The 17,385-nt window shown below is 39.4% G+C and overlaps 2 protein-coding genes across 5 annotated transcripts; one reads left to right on the forward strand and one right to left on the reverse strand.

Annotated features, from left to right (window-relative positions):
- Positions 1–4,946: 4,946 nt before the first annotated feature.
- On the reverse strand, positions 4,947–12,164 carry sec61b (SEC61 translocon subunit beta). The gene is made up of 4 exons (XM_028470643.1): positions 12,031–12,164; positions 11,456–11,553; positions 7,382–7,486; positions 4,947–5,418 (listed from the first exon to the last, which is right to left on the reverse strand). The coding sequence occupies exons 1-4, from the start codon at positions 12,031–12,033 to the stop codon at positions 5,331–5,333; spliced, it is 294 nt and encodes a 97-aa protein (XP_028326444.1). The 5' UTR covers positions 12,034–12,164; the 3' UTR covers positions 4,947–5,330.
- Positions 12,165–12,325: 161 nt separating this feature from the next.
- alg2 (ALG2 alpha-1,3/1,6-mannosyltransferase) lies at positions 12,326–16,666 on the forward strand. 4 transcript variants are annotated; one of them, XM_028470640.1, is made up of 5 exons: positions 12,334–12,570; positions 13,316–13,491; positions 13,570–13,707; positions 13,961–14,128; positions 15,401–16,666. In XM_028470640.1, exons 2-5 carry the CDS (start codon positions 13,321–13,323, stop codon positions 16,139–16,141), a joined length of 1,218 nt encoding a protein of 405 aa, XP_028326441.1. In that variant the 5' UTR covers positions 12,334–12,570; positions 13,316–13,320; the 3' UTR covers positions 16,142–16,666. The 4 variants fall into 4 exon arrangements, with proteins under 4 accessions (XP_028326443.1, XP_028326441.1, XP_028326440.1 ...); XM_028470639.1 differs by having other exon boundaries at positions 12,335–12,570; positions 13,298–13,491; XM_028470641.1 differs by lacking the exon at positions 12,334–12,570 and adding an exon at positions 12,670–12,956.
- The last annotated feature ends 719 nt before the right edge of the window (positions 16,667–17,385 follow it).

Raw genomic sequence — 17,385 nt, forward strand, 5'->3', positions numbered from 1 at the left:
AAGGTAAAAGAAATGTTGATGTTTCACATAAAAAAACATTAATTTTTCCTTATTTAAGCATTGTTTCATTTTTATTCAGTTTATAGAAATCCACGTTTTTGTTTTTAAATGTCTTGTATATATTATATCATATTTTATATAACATACACCAGATTTGCAACACTTAAAAGCATTTGTCACAATGTTTCAGTGAAAATAAACTTTTAAAGATGGTTAATTTAATACTAAAACTTTATCAGCAGTATTTAACTTTACTCAGTACTACCTACATATCTCATATGTATTGATCTTTGAGTTTGAATCCTAGAAAGTAAATCAAATTTTAGATGGAGCTTATTGGTGAGTAGAGCTCCTGAGGGACCTCTCATGGTCCATGCGGGCTACCTGGGGCCCGTGGGGCACCGTGTTGGTGACCCTGTTCTAACGGCTCCCTCAGGATTCACTTAGCCCCTAAGAACAGATCAATCCAACCCATCCACTCATCTATTGCACGCTTTACCGACCATGTCATCCGATCAAACGCATGCACATACTTGGAGTATGTGCATGCAACACTGGGCACTCACAATCACCTGGAGGATAGATATTCCACATGGTCATAGAAAGGAAAGAGGGACCCTGGGCTGCACCTGATATCCTGGGAGTTATGTTTCTGAAGGATGTCCAGGGTTAAATCTGTGTGATGGATGAGAGAGAGACACATGGACACACAGAGTCAGACTCAAGATGTTTCTTCTATCTGTGACCACAGAGCTGCATGTGTCATGCTGCAAACACATGTGACCCATTTACACGTCCCCTGTGTGTATTTGTACATTTCCTCACAATGTCTATATGAGGGACCTAATGCTGGCTGGTGGTTAATACAGGAAATGGGTTTCTGGTGTGTTTTCTTTTTTTTACTAGAACAGTGTTTCCCAAATTCTGTGTTTGTGACTAAGAATGGTTAAAGAGTTATTTGGTAAACTGGACTTAAGGCGGTATTATTCTGTTTGTCTGTGTATACATGTGTGTTTGTATTTATGTATTTGTCTATGGGTGTATATGTACACAGATGTATACCAGTATATTATTTGTGTGTGGGATGTATGTGATCTGGTTGTGTGTATGAGATGTGGGGATGACTTTGGACTTGGTCCTTCGTGTATTATAAATTCATTGTATGTATTGTTTTAGTTAATAGTGATTTATTTATTTATAATAGTATTTATTATTGTTATAATTTTGGCAATGAAGTTGACAATGCTGGGAATAATGATATAATACTACAACTAACTATTTATAGGATTAAAATCAAGTAATGATGTTAGAGACAACAATAATACATGTTCATTTTGAATAAAGGGCAGGAATTAAATATATGTAAACTTCATCCTGCTCCTTTTCTAGAACTGTTACAGACAAAAGATTGCTTTTGTTTCCTCTTTATTTGTGGTTTCCCCCCACAATCCAAAAACATGACTGTTAGGTTGATTAGAGTTCCTAAATTGCCCGTAGGAGTGAATGTGAGTGTGAGTGGTTGTCTGTGTGTTGCCCTGCGATGGACTGGCACCCTGTCCATGGTGTACCCCCGCTAACGCCCATGAGAGCTGGAGATAGGTACCAGCAGACCCCCGTGACCATGAAAAAAGGAGCAAGTGGGTCAGAAAATGGATGGATGGAACCTGGTGTTTGGCTCATATATGTAAACTTAGTTTAGCTTCGACTTCGACTGGGAACTTCATTATAAACCTTATTCATAACAAGTTTCTAAGTTCAGGTTTGTCATTTCAACTTATGAAGCTGGCTAACTGCTAAAAAAAACCACTTCATCAATGCAAATGCACAGTGCAAACCCACCTCTTTAATAGATTTGGTCCACAAACAAAAGACTAATCCTAATGCCAACACTAATATATTGGCAGTAGGGTTACAGTAATACAATCATGCTAAATAAAATGGACCTACTTATTTTTAATCCCTGGATGGAACCCTGAGCTGACTGGTGTAGACAGTGTCAGAAGGAGTTTGAAACTACAGGTTGTAGCAGTGTGAAGCGTCACAACGTCCCACATGCTACCCCTGGTCGGTTTGACTCTTAAATGCTAACTTTACTGTCGCTCCTTCATATTTAATCATTATGTTGAATTATTCTGGCTCACTGCCGTGTTGTGCCATCGTGAATTGGGCCATGGAGGTTGTGAGCGCGTTGCTATTTGTGTGTGTGACAAGAGGACAAAAGGGAGACTGATAAGGCAGCGGTGCTTCAGATTGCCATAAATGTTGGAAGCCTTATGGAAAATAGAGCTATAGCTACAGAATGAATTAATGAACAGAGAACGAATGCTACGTTTAACCCAAGGTTTCACACACACACTCACATATAGAGCCTGGAGGGGCATGTTGGGCCAGAAAATGTAAGTAGGTTTCATGAGCACCACAATCTACATGTCCACCCTGCTCATTAATCAGCTCAATCAAAGTGAGGATACAACCTGGACCTAAAGCCAGTCCATTGGAGACACACACAAAGAGAATCACACACACACACACACACACAAATTCACTCCAATGATCAAATTTAGAATTGACTAAAAAGGACAGCAGAGTTATAATGGGATGAGTTGCACACTGGGAAATCTGAAACCTTCTGAGTTTTATGAAGTTTATTTAACAACAGAAATGGTTTAGATTTTCAGTTTTAAAAGTGATTTGTGTCAGAATGTTGTGAGGTTGTGAAACTTCACAAACAATACAAATCTACGGTGAATATCTCAGCACTCAAAACTTGAGTAAATGGGTGAGAACAGCTTCATATGTTGAGGTCAATGGAGCCAATTGTAGTTGATAGTGGTCTGCAGCGCCCCCTTCAGGATGAGAAAGGAAAACACTTGAAGTAAAGTCAGTTTATGACTGCAGGACAATGCAAGTAATGACATTATTTAAATGTATAGAGCTTTTTATATTATATTGCACAGTTTTCATGCAAATGTGTGCTTTTTTTTTTTAGTTAAACTTTTGAACACAGTAATAAATAATAAATCATGTGTTTAATTTGGTCCAGGTCGCAGCATAAGAAACACAGACACGGAGCAAGGATTCCACCACTTTTAAAAGTGTGCTGCAATACAGATATTAAAAGTTCTAGTTGCACTTCTTGTACATGTTTGTAAAATTGTGTGTTCATGGCTTGTACAAGGTTTGCAGTCTCACTTCTGTGGGTAACCTATGTTTTAAAGTGAATTCTGCATGGATGGCAGGGGCATATAGCATCCTGGTGCTTTCTTAGTTACCTAGATTAATCGCACCACTAGCTTTTTATGTGGTGTTGCAGAAATTAGGATTCATGCTCTTGTGTTCACATGAACATTAGTGTAACATTTGATGGTGGACAGAGGTCAGCATGGACACCTTGGCGATGCACAGTATATTTTGCCTTACTTTATCTCAACCAGAATTAAAATAAATTCTTGCTTATTTGTACAATTCTGTTTAAAAGACCAACAAAAGGTCACATTGCACCCACGATAGAGATATTCTGAGTCATTTACATTGCGTCCATGCTGCATATAGGGCTCAAATCTCCAATGTGCTTAAGTAAAAGCACTGTTTTCAGCTGCGCACTATTCTCCCCCTGTACTTAAGTTTAGTCACTACACTATGCGCCCCTCCATTCCAGTTACGCACTCTGGGTTGAGCGGCCCTGAAATGTGGGCGTTCCCATTCAAATCTCACCTTGCGCGTATTTTCCTGTTTGTTTTAGTTGTTTTCCTTTTACGCGTTTCTGAACTTGGAATAAGTGCAGCGCCCCGAGAAGGTGAAACATTATGTTGCACAAGAAGTGCAATTTAAGCCACATGCACTCAAAATATTGCAGAAGAGACTGTCGGAAAAAATCTATTCAAACTGACACTGTCACGGGGGTGGGCGGAGTCACACAAGCACGCCAAAGGATTGACCATCAGCATGTCTAATATGTTCTCATTTAGCAGTTCTAAACGAGACAAATATATTTATTTTTTTTATCTGTGCCGTCTACTCCTTGTCCTGGAAAGGGGTGCGTCGCGGAGCTGATCAGCTGTGTCAGCTTCTGAAGCTCCAGCTACGTAATCATTTTTACAGATTTCAATGACATTTACAAGCTTTAGGAAAACTCCATGTTCCGTGATTTCTAGACGACCCCAAAAATAATGACATCATGGCCCACTCCGCATCCTTTGCTTCAGACCGCCTTCAATCACAGACTTTTGGTTGATTTACACGCGGTGGGCGTGTCTGGAACCTGGACCGGAAAATACGCGAAGAAGAGAGACGCGTAAAAAAGCCCATAATGCAGGTCAGTACTTGCATTGAGGACTGCTGTGTGATTTATTTTCTGGTTTTTCTTACACTGTAGAGAAAGTTAAAACATTACCTGCGTTTGGAGCGAGGCAATAAGGGTTCAGAACAAGTGGTGGTGAAGCCTTGGGCAGCCGTGTCAAGTTGCCTGTGATCTAAGAAGGTATGTGAAGTGTGAACGTTAACTTCATTTAGGCAATTTCCAATTACACAGCTGATCATTATGTGTGTCGAGACACGTCCAGGCTTCTCTGCTCAGTCATAAGATAAGAGATGTATGCGTTATTTGACCAGAGTCAAAGCTAGAGGGCTACAATGTGACAAAGTGCTTTAAGGGTCAACAGCATATTTGAACATACATTGGTATGAGCTTAAAATAATTATTTTAATTAGCTAAGCTTCAGCAATGAGTGAGCAGTCACTGAAACACTTTACACATCAACATCTGTTCCACATTGTTGCTACTTAAGTCTAAAAGCAACAGTTAACCAGTAACATTAGTCAAACACTTGTTTGTGCCTTTATGAAAATATGAAGCTTTTAATATTGGGGTAATGGGTACTGTAGGTGAAAAGTGAAACTACTAAAAACAGAAGTTGCTCAGTGTTAGCAATAAAAACACTTCAACGTTTGTTTTCCAATCTTTAATTGTACAATAATATTTTGTACAAATACTGTTAACAAAAAACCACAAAAAAAATATCTTGGTATTGTGGTTGAGTGGGGAAATGTTTGCTGGGTGTTCTTCGTGTTGCAGTCGAGGGAACACAAACTGAAGCTGAAAACAAAACACTGGTCTCCAATCAAGACGGGCTGACAGGACTTCCTCATTCTATGAAGCACCAAGTTGATTACCAAAGTCTGTTTGGACAGAACTTGTCCATGTTGAGAAGAAAAAAAACTCTACAAGAGCTGTAGAGCAACAGGGTAGGTGTGTGTGGGACAGTTGTTGTTTGGTCCAGATCCAAAGAGTTAAGAAGCCAAGGCGCATTATCACAGGTCATCAGGCAGGTTTATGAGCGGGTGTATTTCCCCCAGATGTGGAGCATGAAGACTGATGCGATGAACAGTAGACTCATCACCAGCACAGGCACCGGACCACTGTCACAATAATGAGATCAGGATTAAAGTCAAGAAACACAAAAACTCTATCAGTCTGTTTCCACAAGAAGAGCCGGTGTCTGAGCTCCTCCTGCTTTTATTGATGAGCTCAGGAGACACAGAGGGGCTCTCACTGCTGAAGGAGGCTCTGAGTCAAGGGGGGAGGGGGTGTGCATTGCTAAGAAGCAGCATTGCCATGCCAACCATATCCTCTGTGTCCCCTCCTCCTTCTGTCAGAGAGCTGTAATTGAGTTGACCTTTCAGAGTGGATCCTTTAATGAAGCTTTGAGGCCTGCGTCTAAAGCGGACACAAACATGCACTCCATCTACAGACACTGTATGAGGACCTGTCCTCCTCTGACTGCTGGAGGAGACGCATTCAATAATGGCACGGACACCATTGATCAGCTATGATCACCAATGGCCAGGAGACAACATTCCCGCTCTGATATGAGGGATGAGTCCAGACTAGATAACAAGTTTGTGATCAAGAGTTTTCTAAACTTCTGTGTAGAGCTGGGCAATATATTGAAATTCAAAATATGACTTCTCCATTTTGGCAAAATCGAGATATATCTTTTTTTTTTTTTAAACTTGTTTTGATTTATATTATCAAACAGTACAAATTACATCATATAAGTATTTAATAATATGCATACTGTACAGTCAAACAGTGTCCTTTACAATTTTTCTATATATTTTCATAGCTTATTTTGTAATAAAATACTTGTTTTAGGAATTGCTGCTTTTGTTACTTCTCAGAACAGCATGAAAAGTACAGTTAGATGGATTACTGAGTGCATCCTAATCCAAACCTTCCCCTAAACAAGCCACACTACCAAACTCACTCACACATGCTGTCCTTTAGAGGAGAAAACGAAAAAATTGTGGCTCATTAATAAATATGCCTGTGTGGCATTTTTCATCAGCAAATTTAACATTTTCTGGTAAGACTGAGTAAAAAATTAGGCTTTACACGATCAGAATTTTTAGGTCGATCACCCATCAGTGAGTTTTAAAAAAAAAAGATCACCGATCCGATCATGTGAATTCAGGTTGTTTCTTTAAGGTACCGACCAAGTTTCTTAAGGTACTACCTGATACAGATTCGGGGAGAATCAAACAGTACCATGTTTAGAGACCTAAACAGAGTTGAAGAATTTCCATGAAGGACTTGAACATAGCATTTGCTGTCAGTGTGTGTGTGTGGGTGCGTGGTCCTTTAATTGCGAATAAATGGAGACACTTTCCTGTTTGCTCATAGGTTTTCACCTTTGTGCACAAATGTCACGTAAAGCTAACAACGCTTCGGTGTAAATGAGACGGATAAAACAATGCAATGGGAGCATCTACAGAGTTTCATCAAATTAAGTCGTTACAGCCGATCACATTATTTGCATAAAATGCTAAATATCGGCCGATCCGATATAGCTGATCAGATTGGTGTAAAGCCTAATAAAAATATCTAGATTCATATTGTTTACGCCATTTGGAGAAAAAATATTGAGAGATGAGTTTTGGTCCATATCGCCCAGCCCTACTTCTGTGTATATGCGACTCATATTTGTTTAACCCTTTGGGACTGCATTTTTGTAAAAAAAAAAGAAAATTGATCATAATTACATAAATCAATTGAACAATTAACATAACAAACACCTTCTTAGGGAATAAACTCCATCTCTTAAATCATCTTAGGCTATTTAGTTCTTTATAACAGGTCCACTCACAGGGTTCATAATTTAAAAACTAAGTGTTTTCTTCCTGAAAACATTTGAATAGTTAATGAAAACAGGGTTTATCACTCTGCAGGTTCATCACTGTGTTAATCAAACAGTCACGTCTGCTCAATTTCCTCTCCTTAGGCCCAGAGTGATGGTTTTCCTGTGTACTAGTGTATTAATGTGTAGTGGGGCAGAGGTCAGATGCGTTGGGGTAGATGTAACTGCTGCGTTTGTAAACTCACACTTTGAGGCCTGGCGAGTCCTCCGTGTAGAAACGCCACATGCCACCAGTGCCGGCTGACCCTGTGGTTCTCCCGCCGCTACGTGCACTGCTGCTCGTCGCTTTCCTGTTAACAACAAACACAAAGCACACCTTTTAATGCTTCTTTGGTCAGAGTGCCTGACTCTGGGAAGCTAGCTTTACAACGGAGCTCTGAAAAAGTCTTCTCATGGAGTAAGCTTAAACTTTTCACTCAGTTGGACAACACATAACAGTTTAGAGAATCACATTTCAGCCTGACATTTAAAAACAATCACATTCTTAATAAAACTCTCCCATAGTCTATGTAAGCAATTCCAGGTACAGTAGTGCGTGATTAGATAGCATAATGATTCATGTTAGATCCCCTCATACGATGAGATTAAACAGAGGTTAATGAGGTAATGAAGAGGGTGAGGTAATGGATAATAATGAGTGTGTCGCTGATTACACACTGATTAAGCCCACAGCACAACGTCCATCTGCCTTCATCTAGAAACAACAACCAAAAATACAAGGGAGGGCTGGCAATCATTCAAAGATTCATGAGAAGAAATTATCTGCAAACTACGACAAACATTTCTTAACCTTCACAGTAGAAATACAGCATGAGGCAAAACATTCCACATGGTTTGAAAAGTAATGTTGATAAGGTTGGATTTACATGAGTGATGCACTGATAAGGAACACTTGCTTTTAGGACTGAAATGACTCCTTGAATAATTCCAGTACCTCAATTTCAAAAAATGATAAAGGAATTTCCTTTACCTTGGAGAAATCGTTTGATTTTTAAAATATTTGAATTAATTTTTTACAGCTAAAAACATGGTATTTCCATCAGACGACTTTAATGTGGCACAACGTGCCGACGTCACATACACAAAAGAAGGAAGAGGGAGAGTAACACAAAGTTAGCCCTCCAGAGGGCCAGGTTTCGGTTAAATATGACTAGTGTCGATGCGTGGCGAGGTAATTACACGTTTGTCATACCGGGTTTATATAACCTGTAAAAACACAGCACTGTAGGATGACGAAGATGTAAAATATATAATAATAAAGCTAGTTGGGCATTGCAAAGACTCAATCTTACCAAAAATATCACCTAGTCGTTTGTTTTTCACTTGTTTTGCCTTTTTTCTATTTTATTTCATTCCTTGTGTTGCTGATACTTACATGAAAAAAAAAAAAAAACAATTTTAAAGTAATTTTTTGTTATTATATTTTCAAGTCACATTTGCTGAGCTCCAATTACTGTTTCCTGCTTTGCACAATGTGCATCTAAAAATAAAAATGTTCATTGTCTAAAAAAGGAAACCAATTGTTCATTCATTATTAAGTGTCATTTATTGTATCATGTATTTTATTCATAATTGCTCTTTAAACAAAAATAAGTTCTCTATTATAACTCAAAAAATTTCAGTAAATACTCAATTACAAAAATATTCAATAGCTGCAGCCCTACTTGTTTTTAACTGATCTGTGGAGCGATAGATTTTAGCTTCTAGAGCAGACAGTTAAGCCCCATAATTTCAAATTAAAAGAGAGAAAGAAAAAAACTAAATGTTTTTGAAAAGCAAATTAATTGATTATGATCAACAAGAAATGCAGGTTATATTCCTTTGTTTTTGTTTAGTTTTTAACAATGTTTTTAGCAGACAAGAGGTCACTAAAATGTTCAAATAAAATGTGTCTGCCATCAATGTCAAATCAAACAAAATCCATTAATGAAAATAAGTGCTTAGAGTTCCTAAAAAAAAAAAAAAAAAAGTTACTTTGGCTCAGAGACAGAAAGAATACATGTGTTCCTGCTCCGACAACCAAATTAGTGAAATTATAACCAAATAAACCATCAAGGTACATTTGACACAGCTGTTAACGTGTAAACATGACAACGGCATTAATTGAAGTTCGTGAAACAATAACATCATGATCGTCTTTCACAGTGTTTGATAACCTGTGCAGTCATATTCATATTCATTCCAAACGCTGTCATTTCATGGCAGTTTTTCAGATGAAACAAGAAACTTCTCGATAAACGATCTATGTGATAAACGTACTACACATGATAAATGTGCCCTTATTACTTTAAGACTGCGAAGAAATATGTTTTTACGTGTTTTGCTCAGCACATAGCGGGGGAACATTTAGAGACAATAATTAATTGGTTAACAAAGCAAAAACTGACACGAGCAAAGGATCTTTGTTCTAAATTAAGCCAATTCATTGAAAATTGAATTTACACAGGCTTGTTCGCTGGCTGGTCAAAAGTTTCAGACCATAGCCAAAAAAGTAAAAAAAACTAAACTAAAAGTATCAAAGGACTCAGTAGTGAATAGTCCTGATGAGCCTGTTGATTAAGTTAAATCATTGAAAGATTACTTTATGTTGTTAAAATGGTTGAAAAGGGATTTCAAGGTCTTGAACTTGTGTGTGCCTTCTGTAAACTTCCCTTGCCATCCATTTTTTATTTTGTCAATGGATTAAGGGTGATGCTATTCTCTTTGAAGAAGTCCATAATGGCATGAACCGCAGGTGGCCCTGTTGAAAGACCTAATCATCACTGGACAGAGGAGGACGCTGCAACATCAACATAAAGTTTGACAGCTGGTAAAATGAATATTAAGTCTAAATGATCTTTATGTATTTTGCCTGCTCTTTTTCTCACCATTTATTTTTATAAGCCTCAAATATGACCAAGTTTTTATTCTTTGTGCAAAATCAAAATTATATTAGTGATAATTCCAATAAAAGATTTTGTCTTTTTTTTTTTAATGGTATGTTAAGATTTCATTTATTTAGACAACTGTTACTTCGGAATTCCACTTTGATCTCCCATGTTTCGACTGTCAACTGCCATTCTTTTGCTGCGTTCACACCGGATGCGTCACAAAATGTTTGTACGTCCAGATTACATACAAAGTCTGGATAGATGCGTCCCAGATGCAAAATCTTGCATGTGCGGCGGTGCGTTCCGATCCGCACGTCAAGTGCGTTGGCTGTGCGAGCGTGCTCCCGAATTTACGCATATTCGCAAGAGTTGAAAATATTGAACTCCTGCAACTGTTTCGCACGACAAAAACCAATCAGAGTCTTTGTTGACGATGACGTCAGGCCATCAACACGGACACTGGTCTGTTCACTCATTGAACCATGGAGTAGAAGCTGTGTGTGACCACCTGGAGCTGTATGACACAGCCTTTATAACCAGGACCGGACTAGGAAAGATTTGGCATGGAGGAGAATAAGCGAGGAGGTGGTAGTAGCAGGTAAAAGTTCTCTCTGTAATTTTCATCTTTGAAAGTCGACACTGAGCTAGCATAGCATTAGCCGCTAATCACACCGGCTGATGGTTTATGTTTATGAGAGGAGAAAAAGGAGCGCAGCTCCTCGCTTCAGCAGGCAGTGAAACTCACCGAGTTGGATGTGTCGCTGGTGGGCGGGGCTTCGCCTCAGACATGCGTATGAATCAAATGGTAACATTTTTTGATCCTGCGAACCCTGCAGTACTTTTTGTGCGGCAGATGCGTCCAGTGCCACAGAAGACGCATTTGGTGTGAACACAGCATTTGTCAGAGGTGTTTGCTGATCGCTTTAATGTTTCCTTTGAAGTTTCCTTCATTTCCGCGTAGTAGTTCTGGTCGAAACATGTCAATGTGGTTTTCCTAAGTAATAGATGTCTGCAGCTGTGGCTACAATAGTACCACCACTAAGTGTGGAGTGAAAGAATAATGCCATATTAAGCGCTTTGAGTGCATCCAAAGCATTATTATTATTCAAAACGAATCTTGCTGAAATTACTAAGGAAACTTTAAAGGAAGTATCAAAGCGATCAGCAGATGCCTCTGATGGAGACTGGCAGCCAGTTGACAGTCAAAACATGTCAGGAGATCAAAGTGGATTTCCTAAGTAACAGTAGTATGAATAAATGAAACCCTAACAGACTATATTTGTGATAAATCACCTGATTTCTGTTAAAGAATGCATGATATATAGTGCACATGAATATAAATTCCATTGAATGTTGACATCAAATAGCCCAACATGTGAATGTGCATACCTCTGTCTGACTGTGGATCCTGCTGCTCGAGGAGCCACTGTCTTACTGGGAGAGCGACTTGAGGCTCCAACATTTGTTGCACTCGCTGCTGGTCCAGGCTAAAGAGAGTAAATAACACATGATATGTAAATAGAAGCTTAGCATACTGTAGCAGCTGATCTGCTTCTTCCCCCGACAGTTGACTTCAGACAGAAACAAAATGATTAAGAGAAAATCCTGAAATATTCAACATATTTCTAATATTTTACTATGAATGTCACCATCAAACTTGGTTTATTCATTAACTACAAGCATTTAGGCCTGGACTCATTATTAGGGGTCACTACAGTCATCCTGACATATTTTTATTTTAACAATACCCATTTATGTGCACAATTGTTACACAAAGTGTACTTATATTAAAAAAGTATGTTTAATTACTCAGGCTAGGTGACATATAAACAGCCACGTCCACACATGATGAGCTAACACTAGCATTGTGGCTAACATATCTCAAACCTTCAACCCAAGTGTTAACAAAAAAAGAAAAACATGATCACTGAGGTAATACAGTGCGGTGGAGCTTCAGATTTTACCATGTTGCTGTCGTTTTCTCAGTACACACAGAAAAGATGAGCCGCTGGAGTCCAAGACAGATGAACACAGTCGGAGTGAATGAAAACTCAAAGGAGAGCCAAACGCTGACGTACGTCTAAAGAAAGAACACGACGGCTAAACACAAGTGTGGCCGCATAGATGCCTGAAAGGGTGGTCGTGTTTAACAAACTATGTTTTAACAAAAACACACCAACAGGGGTCAAATTCAGTTGGGTATTCATAAATAAATACGTTTAAATATTAAATGCATTTATTTTTTGGTGTGTTTACACATTGACTCATACAGAAATTAAAGGCAATCAAGTGGTCTACCCCCGCTCCAAAAGAAGACGTGTCTCACCATATCGGTGTCCGCCGTTGTGGTGGAAACAGGCGCCATTGTGGCTCAAATAGAGAATGGAAACAGGCAGACAGCGAGGCTTTGAATGAACCAAAATGACGCTGGAGCAGCACAGTTGCTTTAAGCTAAAGGCAGCTTTATACTTTCCATTCTTGATGAGCAGTAAAGAGATTTACAGGTAAGCTAAAGATATTTCACATAATAAATTATGTGAGTGGAATTACTTGCCAGCAATCAATGTAGCTACGCAGTTTCTGTGTAATCTGTCATTGTCATTTTTGCCATGTCATGGTAGCTGTCAGGTTTGTTTACTTAGTTTTTCTGTAAAATGGATACAATAATATTAATGGTAGACCAGATGGATTAAACACTGAATTCCTAGTTGAATATTATTTTTATTGGCACTGTATTGTACTTTTTTTTAACAGGATTCCCTTTTGTAATGGGTAGGTTAAGTTCAAGGGATGTCTGAAAGGTATCTACCACTACCATGCATCATATCTAATGAAATAAAGGGGCTGTTCTGTTGTGAGTTCACAGCTAGACATTAAACTAATATTCTCAGTAAGTATGGTTGGTGTATCTCACTCCATGTCTCCTATTTTAAGGATGTTATTATTGGTGTGTTTATGTAGGCGTGTGTTTGAGCTTACACACATGATTGAGGTTAAACAATGAGGGACACACTGGAGAATTCCCAGTTATGCAAACGTGTAGGTGAGAGTGTCTAGATTGCGTATAAGTGAGGTTTTTGTTCGTATTGTCGTATAGATCACTATTTATTTATATGTTGTTTTATCTTGAAAAGGTACAATTTCTTTTTGAAGAATATGTAAATCTAATTGTATATATATATATATATATATAACTTCTCTGACAACCTAACATTCTAAATGATCTTTCAGCTTAACATCTCTTTGTAGCTAAGATGGCCCGGGTGGTGTTCCTCCATCCTGACCTTGGTATAGGTGGAGCCGAGCGGCTGGTGGTGGATGCAGCTGTTGCTCTGAAATCGAAAGGATGTGGTGTTCAGATCTGGACAGCTCATTATGATCCAACGCACTGCTTCTCTGAGACTCTGGACCCTGACCTTCCTGTGGTGCGTTCACAAAATACACAACATTTTTGTGAAAGTATGCAAGGAAAAGTATGCAAATATTCTATTGCCTTTTAACAGGTTTGTGTGGGGGACTGGTTACCAACCAGTATATTTGGGCATTTGCATGCTTTGTGTGCTTACCTGAGGATGATCTACGTGGCTCTCTATCTAGTCTTCTTCAGTGGTGTGGAATATGATGTTATCTTCTGTGATCAGGTATGGAAATACATAGCTCACTGTAACTTACTAAAGCTTCAATACATTGGTTTTATTGTATTAGGTTGCTCTCTCCTAATGAGTGTTGTTTATAGTATTTTTTTTAATTTATATTTGGTATTATCTGTCTTCATGTTTGGGAACAGAAAATATTATTCACTCATTTGGCCTCTATTGGAAAAATTTACCAAATGTCAACGCTGCCTTTATGTGTGTTATTGAACTTAAATGTTTTTGCTGAATTTGGTCCCAGGTGTCTGTTTGTATACCAGTGCTGCGACTGTCCCGGCACAGGAAAAAGGTCTTGTTCTACTGCCACTTTCCAGACCAACTGTTGACTCAGCGGAAGTCGACACTGAAGAAGCTCTATCGTGCTCCAATAGACTGGTTGGAGGAACGCACCACCGGCATGGCTGATATGGTAATGTCATGACTAGCTCATGCAACACTTGTCATTAGGGGCCCGGCAGTTAAACCAGCCGGTAACGTATTGTTATCCTGCACGCTCTTCTTCTGCAGAGGTAATCCAACTTCCCATGCACGAACAATCCCCAAAGGTCCAGTCTCATGCCATGCCGCCCTAAAGGCAGCACAATAGCAAGTCAAAATTTGGAAAATCCACAGCAAATCAATATGCTACACATTTGCTTCAGATTTGCAACCATCACCAGAATGTAGCCCCAATACTGAAGAAACTATGAAGTCCATCACTCTGGATTTACTTAAACAGTTTAACAAAACTGTTAAACTTATTAAACCCATATTCTCCCTCAGTTTTTTACTCAATTGATACCAAACTTGCTACAGCACATCTGAAGCCGATTCTACACAATCAACACACATTTTTGATTTGTCAAAAACTGAGCCTACAGTGCACCAAAACGTTTGACTGTAAACGGTAATGTGAAAATGTACTTTCAAATTCTTGCTAAATACATTTTCAATATTCATTAAAAAAGACAACGTTTTAGAGTCATTGTAGACGTTTGGAAAATATCAGAATTTTATTTTATTTTATTACAGTATTTTTTATTTTGCTCTCATGTGAGCAATTGTAGTGAATGCAAAATGGCATTTTAAACATCAGTTTTTCACTAGCAACATATCCATGCTAGATGCAGTATGTGTATCGTTGAAACAGAGTGAAGAGGAACGAGATGAACAGAAAAATAGAGAGATAGCTGACACAGCTAAAATTGCAGAGGTTACCACTAGCAAAGACTGTAAAGGAAAAATCTTAAATGTAAATCAAAAATCTGTGATGTTTGTGTCTATTTTTGGTGCTCCCATATTTCACTTTAGAAGAACATGTGTTCCTGGGGAAAAAATGTCATCATAGAGTCCTGCACACTACTTTTAAAATCCCTCTTAGATTTAAAAATAGAAATGTGATTAATCTGGACTAATAATAGAGTTTAGAAATGTTACTTGGGCAATGCCCTTTTAGCTGAATGGTTTTTGATTTTCTTCTTTTTTTCTATTTTAAACAACACAAGTATAGTGATGGTTTGAAATACATTTTGTGTCCACAGGCTGATTCTAGGAAAAACTAAGGGTGCTGACAAATTAAAGGACATTTTCATTGTAGTAAAATAGGCCTTGGTCCCATTGGGTTGTAGGGAAGTAAAACATCTTAATATTGTCAGTGTGTGGGGGATTCTTATGAAATAATCATTCTGTATTTCCCTTGTAGGTTTTGGTAAACAGCCACTTCACCGCAGGCATCTTCAGGGACACCTTTCACAGCCTCAGTGGAGTCCAGACAGACGTCCTCTACCCTTCTCTCAACACACACACCTTTGACCAGCAGTCTGCTGAGGGGCGAGGCCTGGAGGGGCTTTTTCCTGAGGAGGCTTCTGTCCTGTTTCTCTCTCTGAACCGATATGAGAGGAAGAAGAACTTGGGCCTTGCCCTGCAGGCTCTGGCAGTTCTGCTGTGTCGTCTCCCTGCAGAGCAGAGAGCAGGCGTTCACCTGGTGGTGGCAGGAGGCTACGATGAGCGCGTCACTGAGAACGTTGAACATTACACTGAACTGAAGGAGATGGCGGCGCAGCTCCACCTGGAGAACTGTGTCACTTTTTTGCGTTCCCCCTCTGATTCACAAAAGGTGGCGCTACTGCGGGGCAGCACGGCAGTGCTCTACACCCCCAGCAGAGAGCATTTTGGTATCGTTCCCGTGGAGGCCATGTACTGCTGCTGCCCCGTTATTGCTGTTAACTCCGGGGGGCCCCTGGAGAGCATAGCAGACGGGGACACAGGGTTTCTATGTGAGCCCAATGCTGAGGCGTTCTCCAAGGCAATGGAGAGGCTGATGACAGAGCCACACCTCCACAGAGACATGGGACAAGCTGGGAAGAGGAGAGTACAAGATAAGTTTTCTCTGCAGGCCTTTTCAGACCAGCTCTACGGATACATTGTCAGGCTCAGCCAGTGATGCAAAGGCTGCAGTGGAAACCAGTGGGAATGTGGAAAGAGAAATAATCTACAGCGAATCTGTCTGTTTATGACAGTGTCTACTGAGACGTGAAGTGGATGTCTTCTAATTGAGGATGTATGAGTATATGTGCAGGGATGTGGGGGGGCATTACGAGAACTTAGAGGACAATTAATCAGCATTCCCCTGGAGAGGTCGCTGCAAGAGGCAAAAATGATGGAATCTCTATACCAATTAGGAGAAGAGAAACGAGTTTACCTATACTATATGTGGGAAAAAATAACACCCAAGCAAGTGTGTGCATAATTATGGCACGCAGCAGCTAGGCGCCCCACAAATGAGTCCCCCCTAAAGGATTGATTGTTGCAGATGTGCTGCTTATTCTTTCATTGTTTTCTACCAAAGTCTGTGATTTTGTGTTTCTGAACTCTGAACAACAATGTTGTTTCTATGATGGCGACATCCACATCTTCAAATCAATAAACAGTGCATTTCTTGCCACTTCCTGTCCAGGAGGTTTGCTCAGCCTGGCCTGGCCTGTCCATGACTCTTCGTGCTGTGAGAAGGTTATTAGTAGATGATAGAGAGCGTTGGGCTTTATTAGAGGTCTGGCTGATGGCTACTGTGTCTGGGTTATTACAAAGAAGGAGAATAGCAGAAGGTCATTGAGTCTGCACACAGGCACCAGACCTCCATACTGTATAGAAATGCTCTTATTGACATTCTTCAAGTCTTAACAAACAAGAGGACACATAGTTTCCCAAGTCTTGCGGAGCTCCCTTTTTAATAAGTTTTTTTGGCCTTTAATAGAGCTCGCTGAATCTGAAGAACATCCTGCATTTCGAGTTGTTGGTGATTAAAACATTCTCAAAGGACACACACACACACACACTGAGGGGAGTTTGGCTCACTGACAGAGGCAGGGTGATGGACATAACAGACAATGTTGGGCTTCTGTCTGTATAAGCTTCTTTTTTTTAATAATAAAAGAAAGAAACAAGTTCTCCAATAAATAATCTCTGACAGTGAAAACTAGTCTCTAACACTGTTGGTGTGGATGGTTGAATGTGACTGATATTGTAAAGCACCGTGGGACTACTCAGGTGCTAAATAAAGCTCTAAACAAATCAAGTCCATTTACATTTTAAAAAGCATGTGCTTTGAGCATCCTTAGATAACCACATCATTATTACCCAAGAACAACTGAAGCAGCAAGGCTGCAGGAGTCCAAACATTTCATTCTA

This window comes from Gouania willdenowi, chromosome 16, assembly GCF_900634775.1.
Source record: "Gouania willdenowi chromosome 16, fGouWil2.1, whole genome shotgun sequence".
In the NCBI taxonomy this organism is placed as follows: domain Eukaryota; kingdom Metazoa; phylum Chordata; class Actinopteri; order Blenniiformes; family Gobiesocidae; genus Gouania; species Gouania willdenowi.

Excerpts from the sequence above, each read along its gene's own strand:
- sec61b (XM_028470643.1), bottom strand. Across the intron at positions 7,487-11,455 it reads GGATCCACAGTCAGACAGAG|GAAAGCGACGAGCAGCAGTG; the intron begins GTATGCACATTC and ends TGTTGTTAACAG. Across the intron at positions 5,419-7,381 it reads GACTCGCCAGGCCTCAAAGT|TGGTCCGGTGCCTGTGCTGG; the intron begins GTGAGTTTACAA and ends TTATTGTGACAG.
- alg2 (XM_028470640.1), top strand. The coding sequence starts at position 13,321 with ATGGCCCGGGTGGTGTTCCTCCATCCTGACCTTGGTATAGGTGGAGCC. Across the intron at positions 13,708-13,960 it reads ATGTTATCTTCTGTGATCAG|GTGTCTGTTTGTATACCAGT; the intron begins GTATGGAAATAC and ends ATTTGGTCCCAG. Across the intron at positions 14,129-15,400 it reads CCACCGGCATGGCTGATATG|GTTTTGGTAAACAGCCACTT; the intron begins GTAATGTCATGA and ends TTTCCCTTGTAG.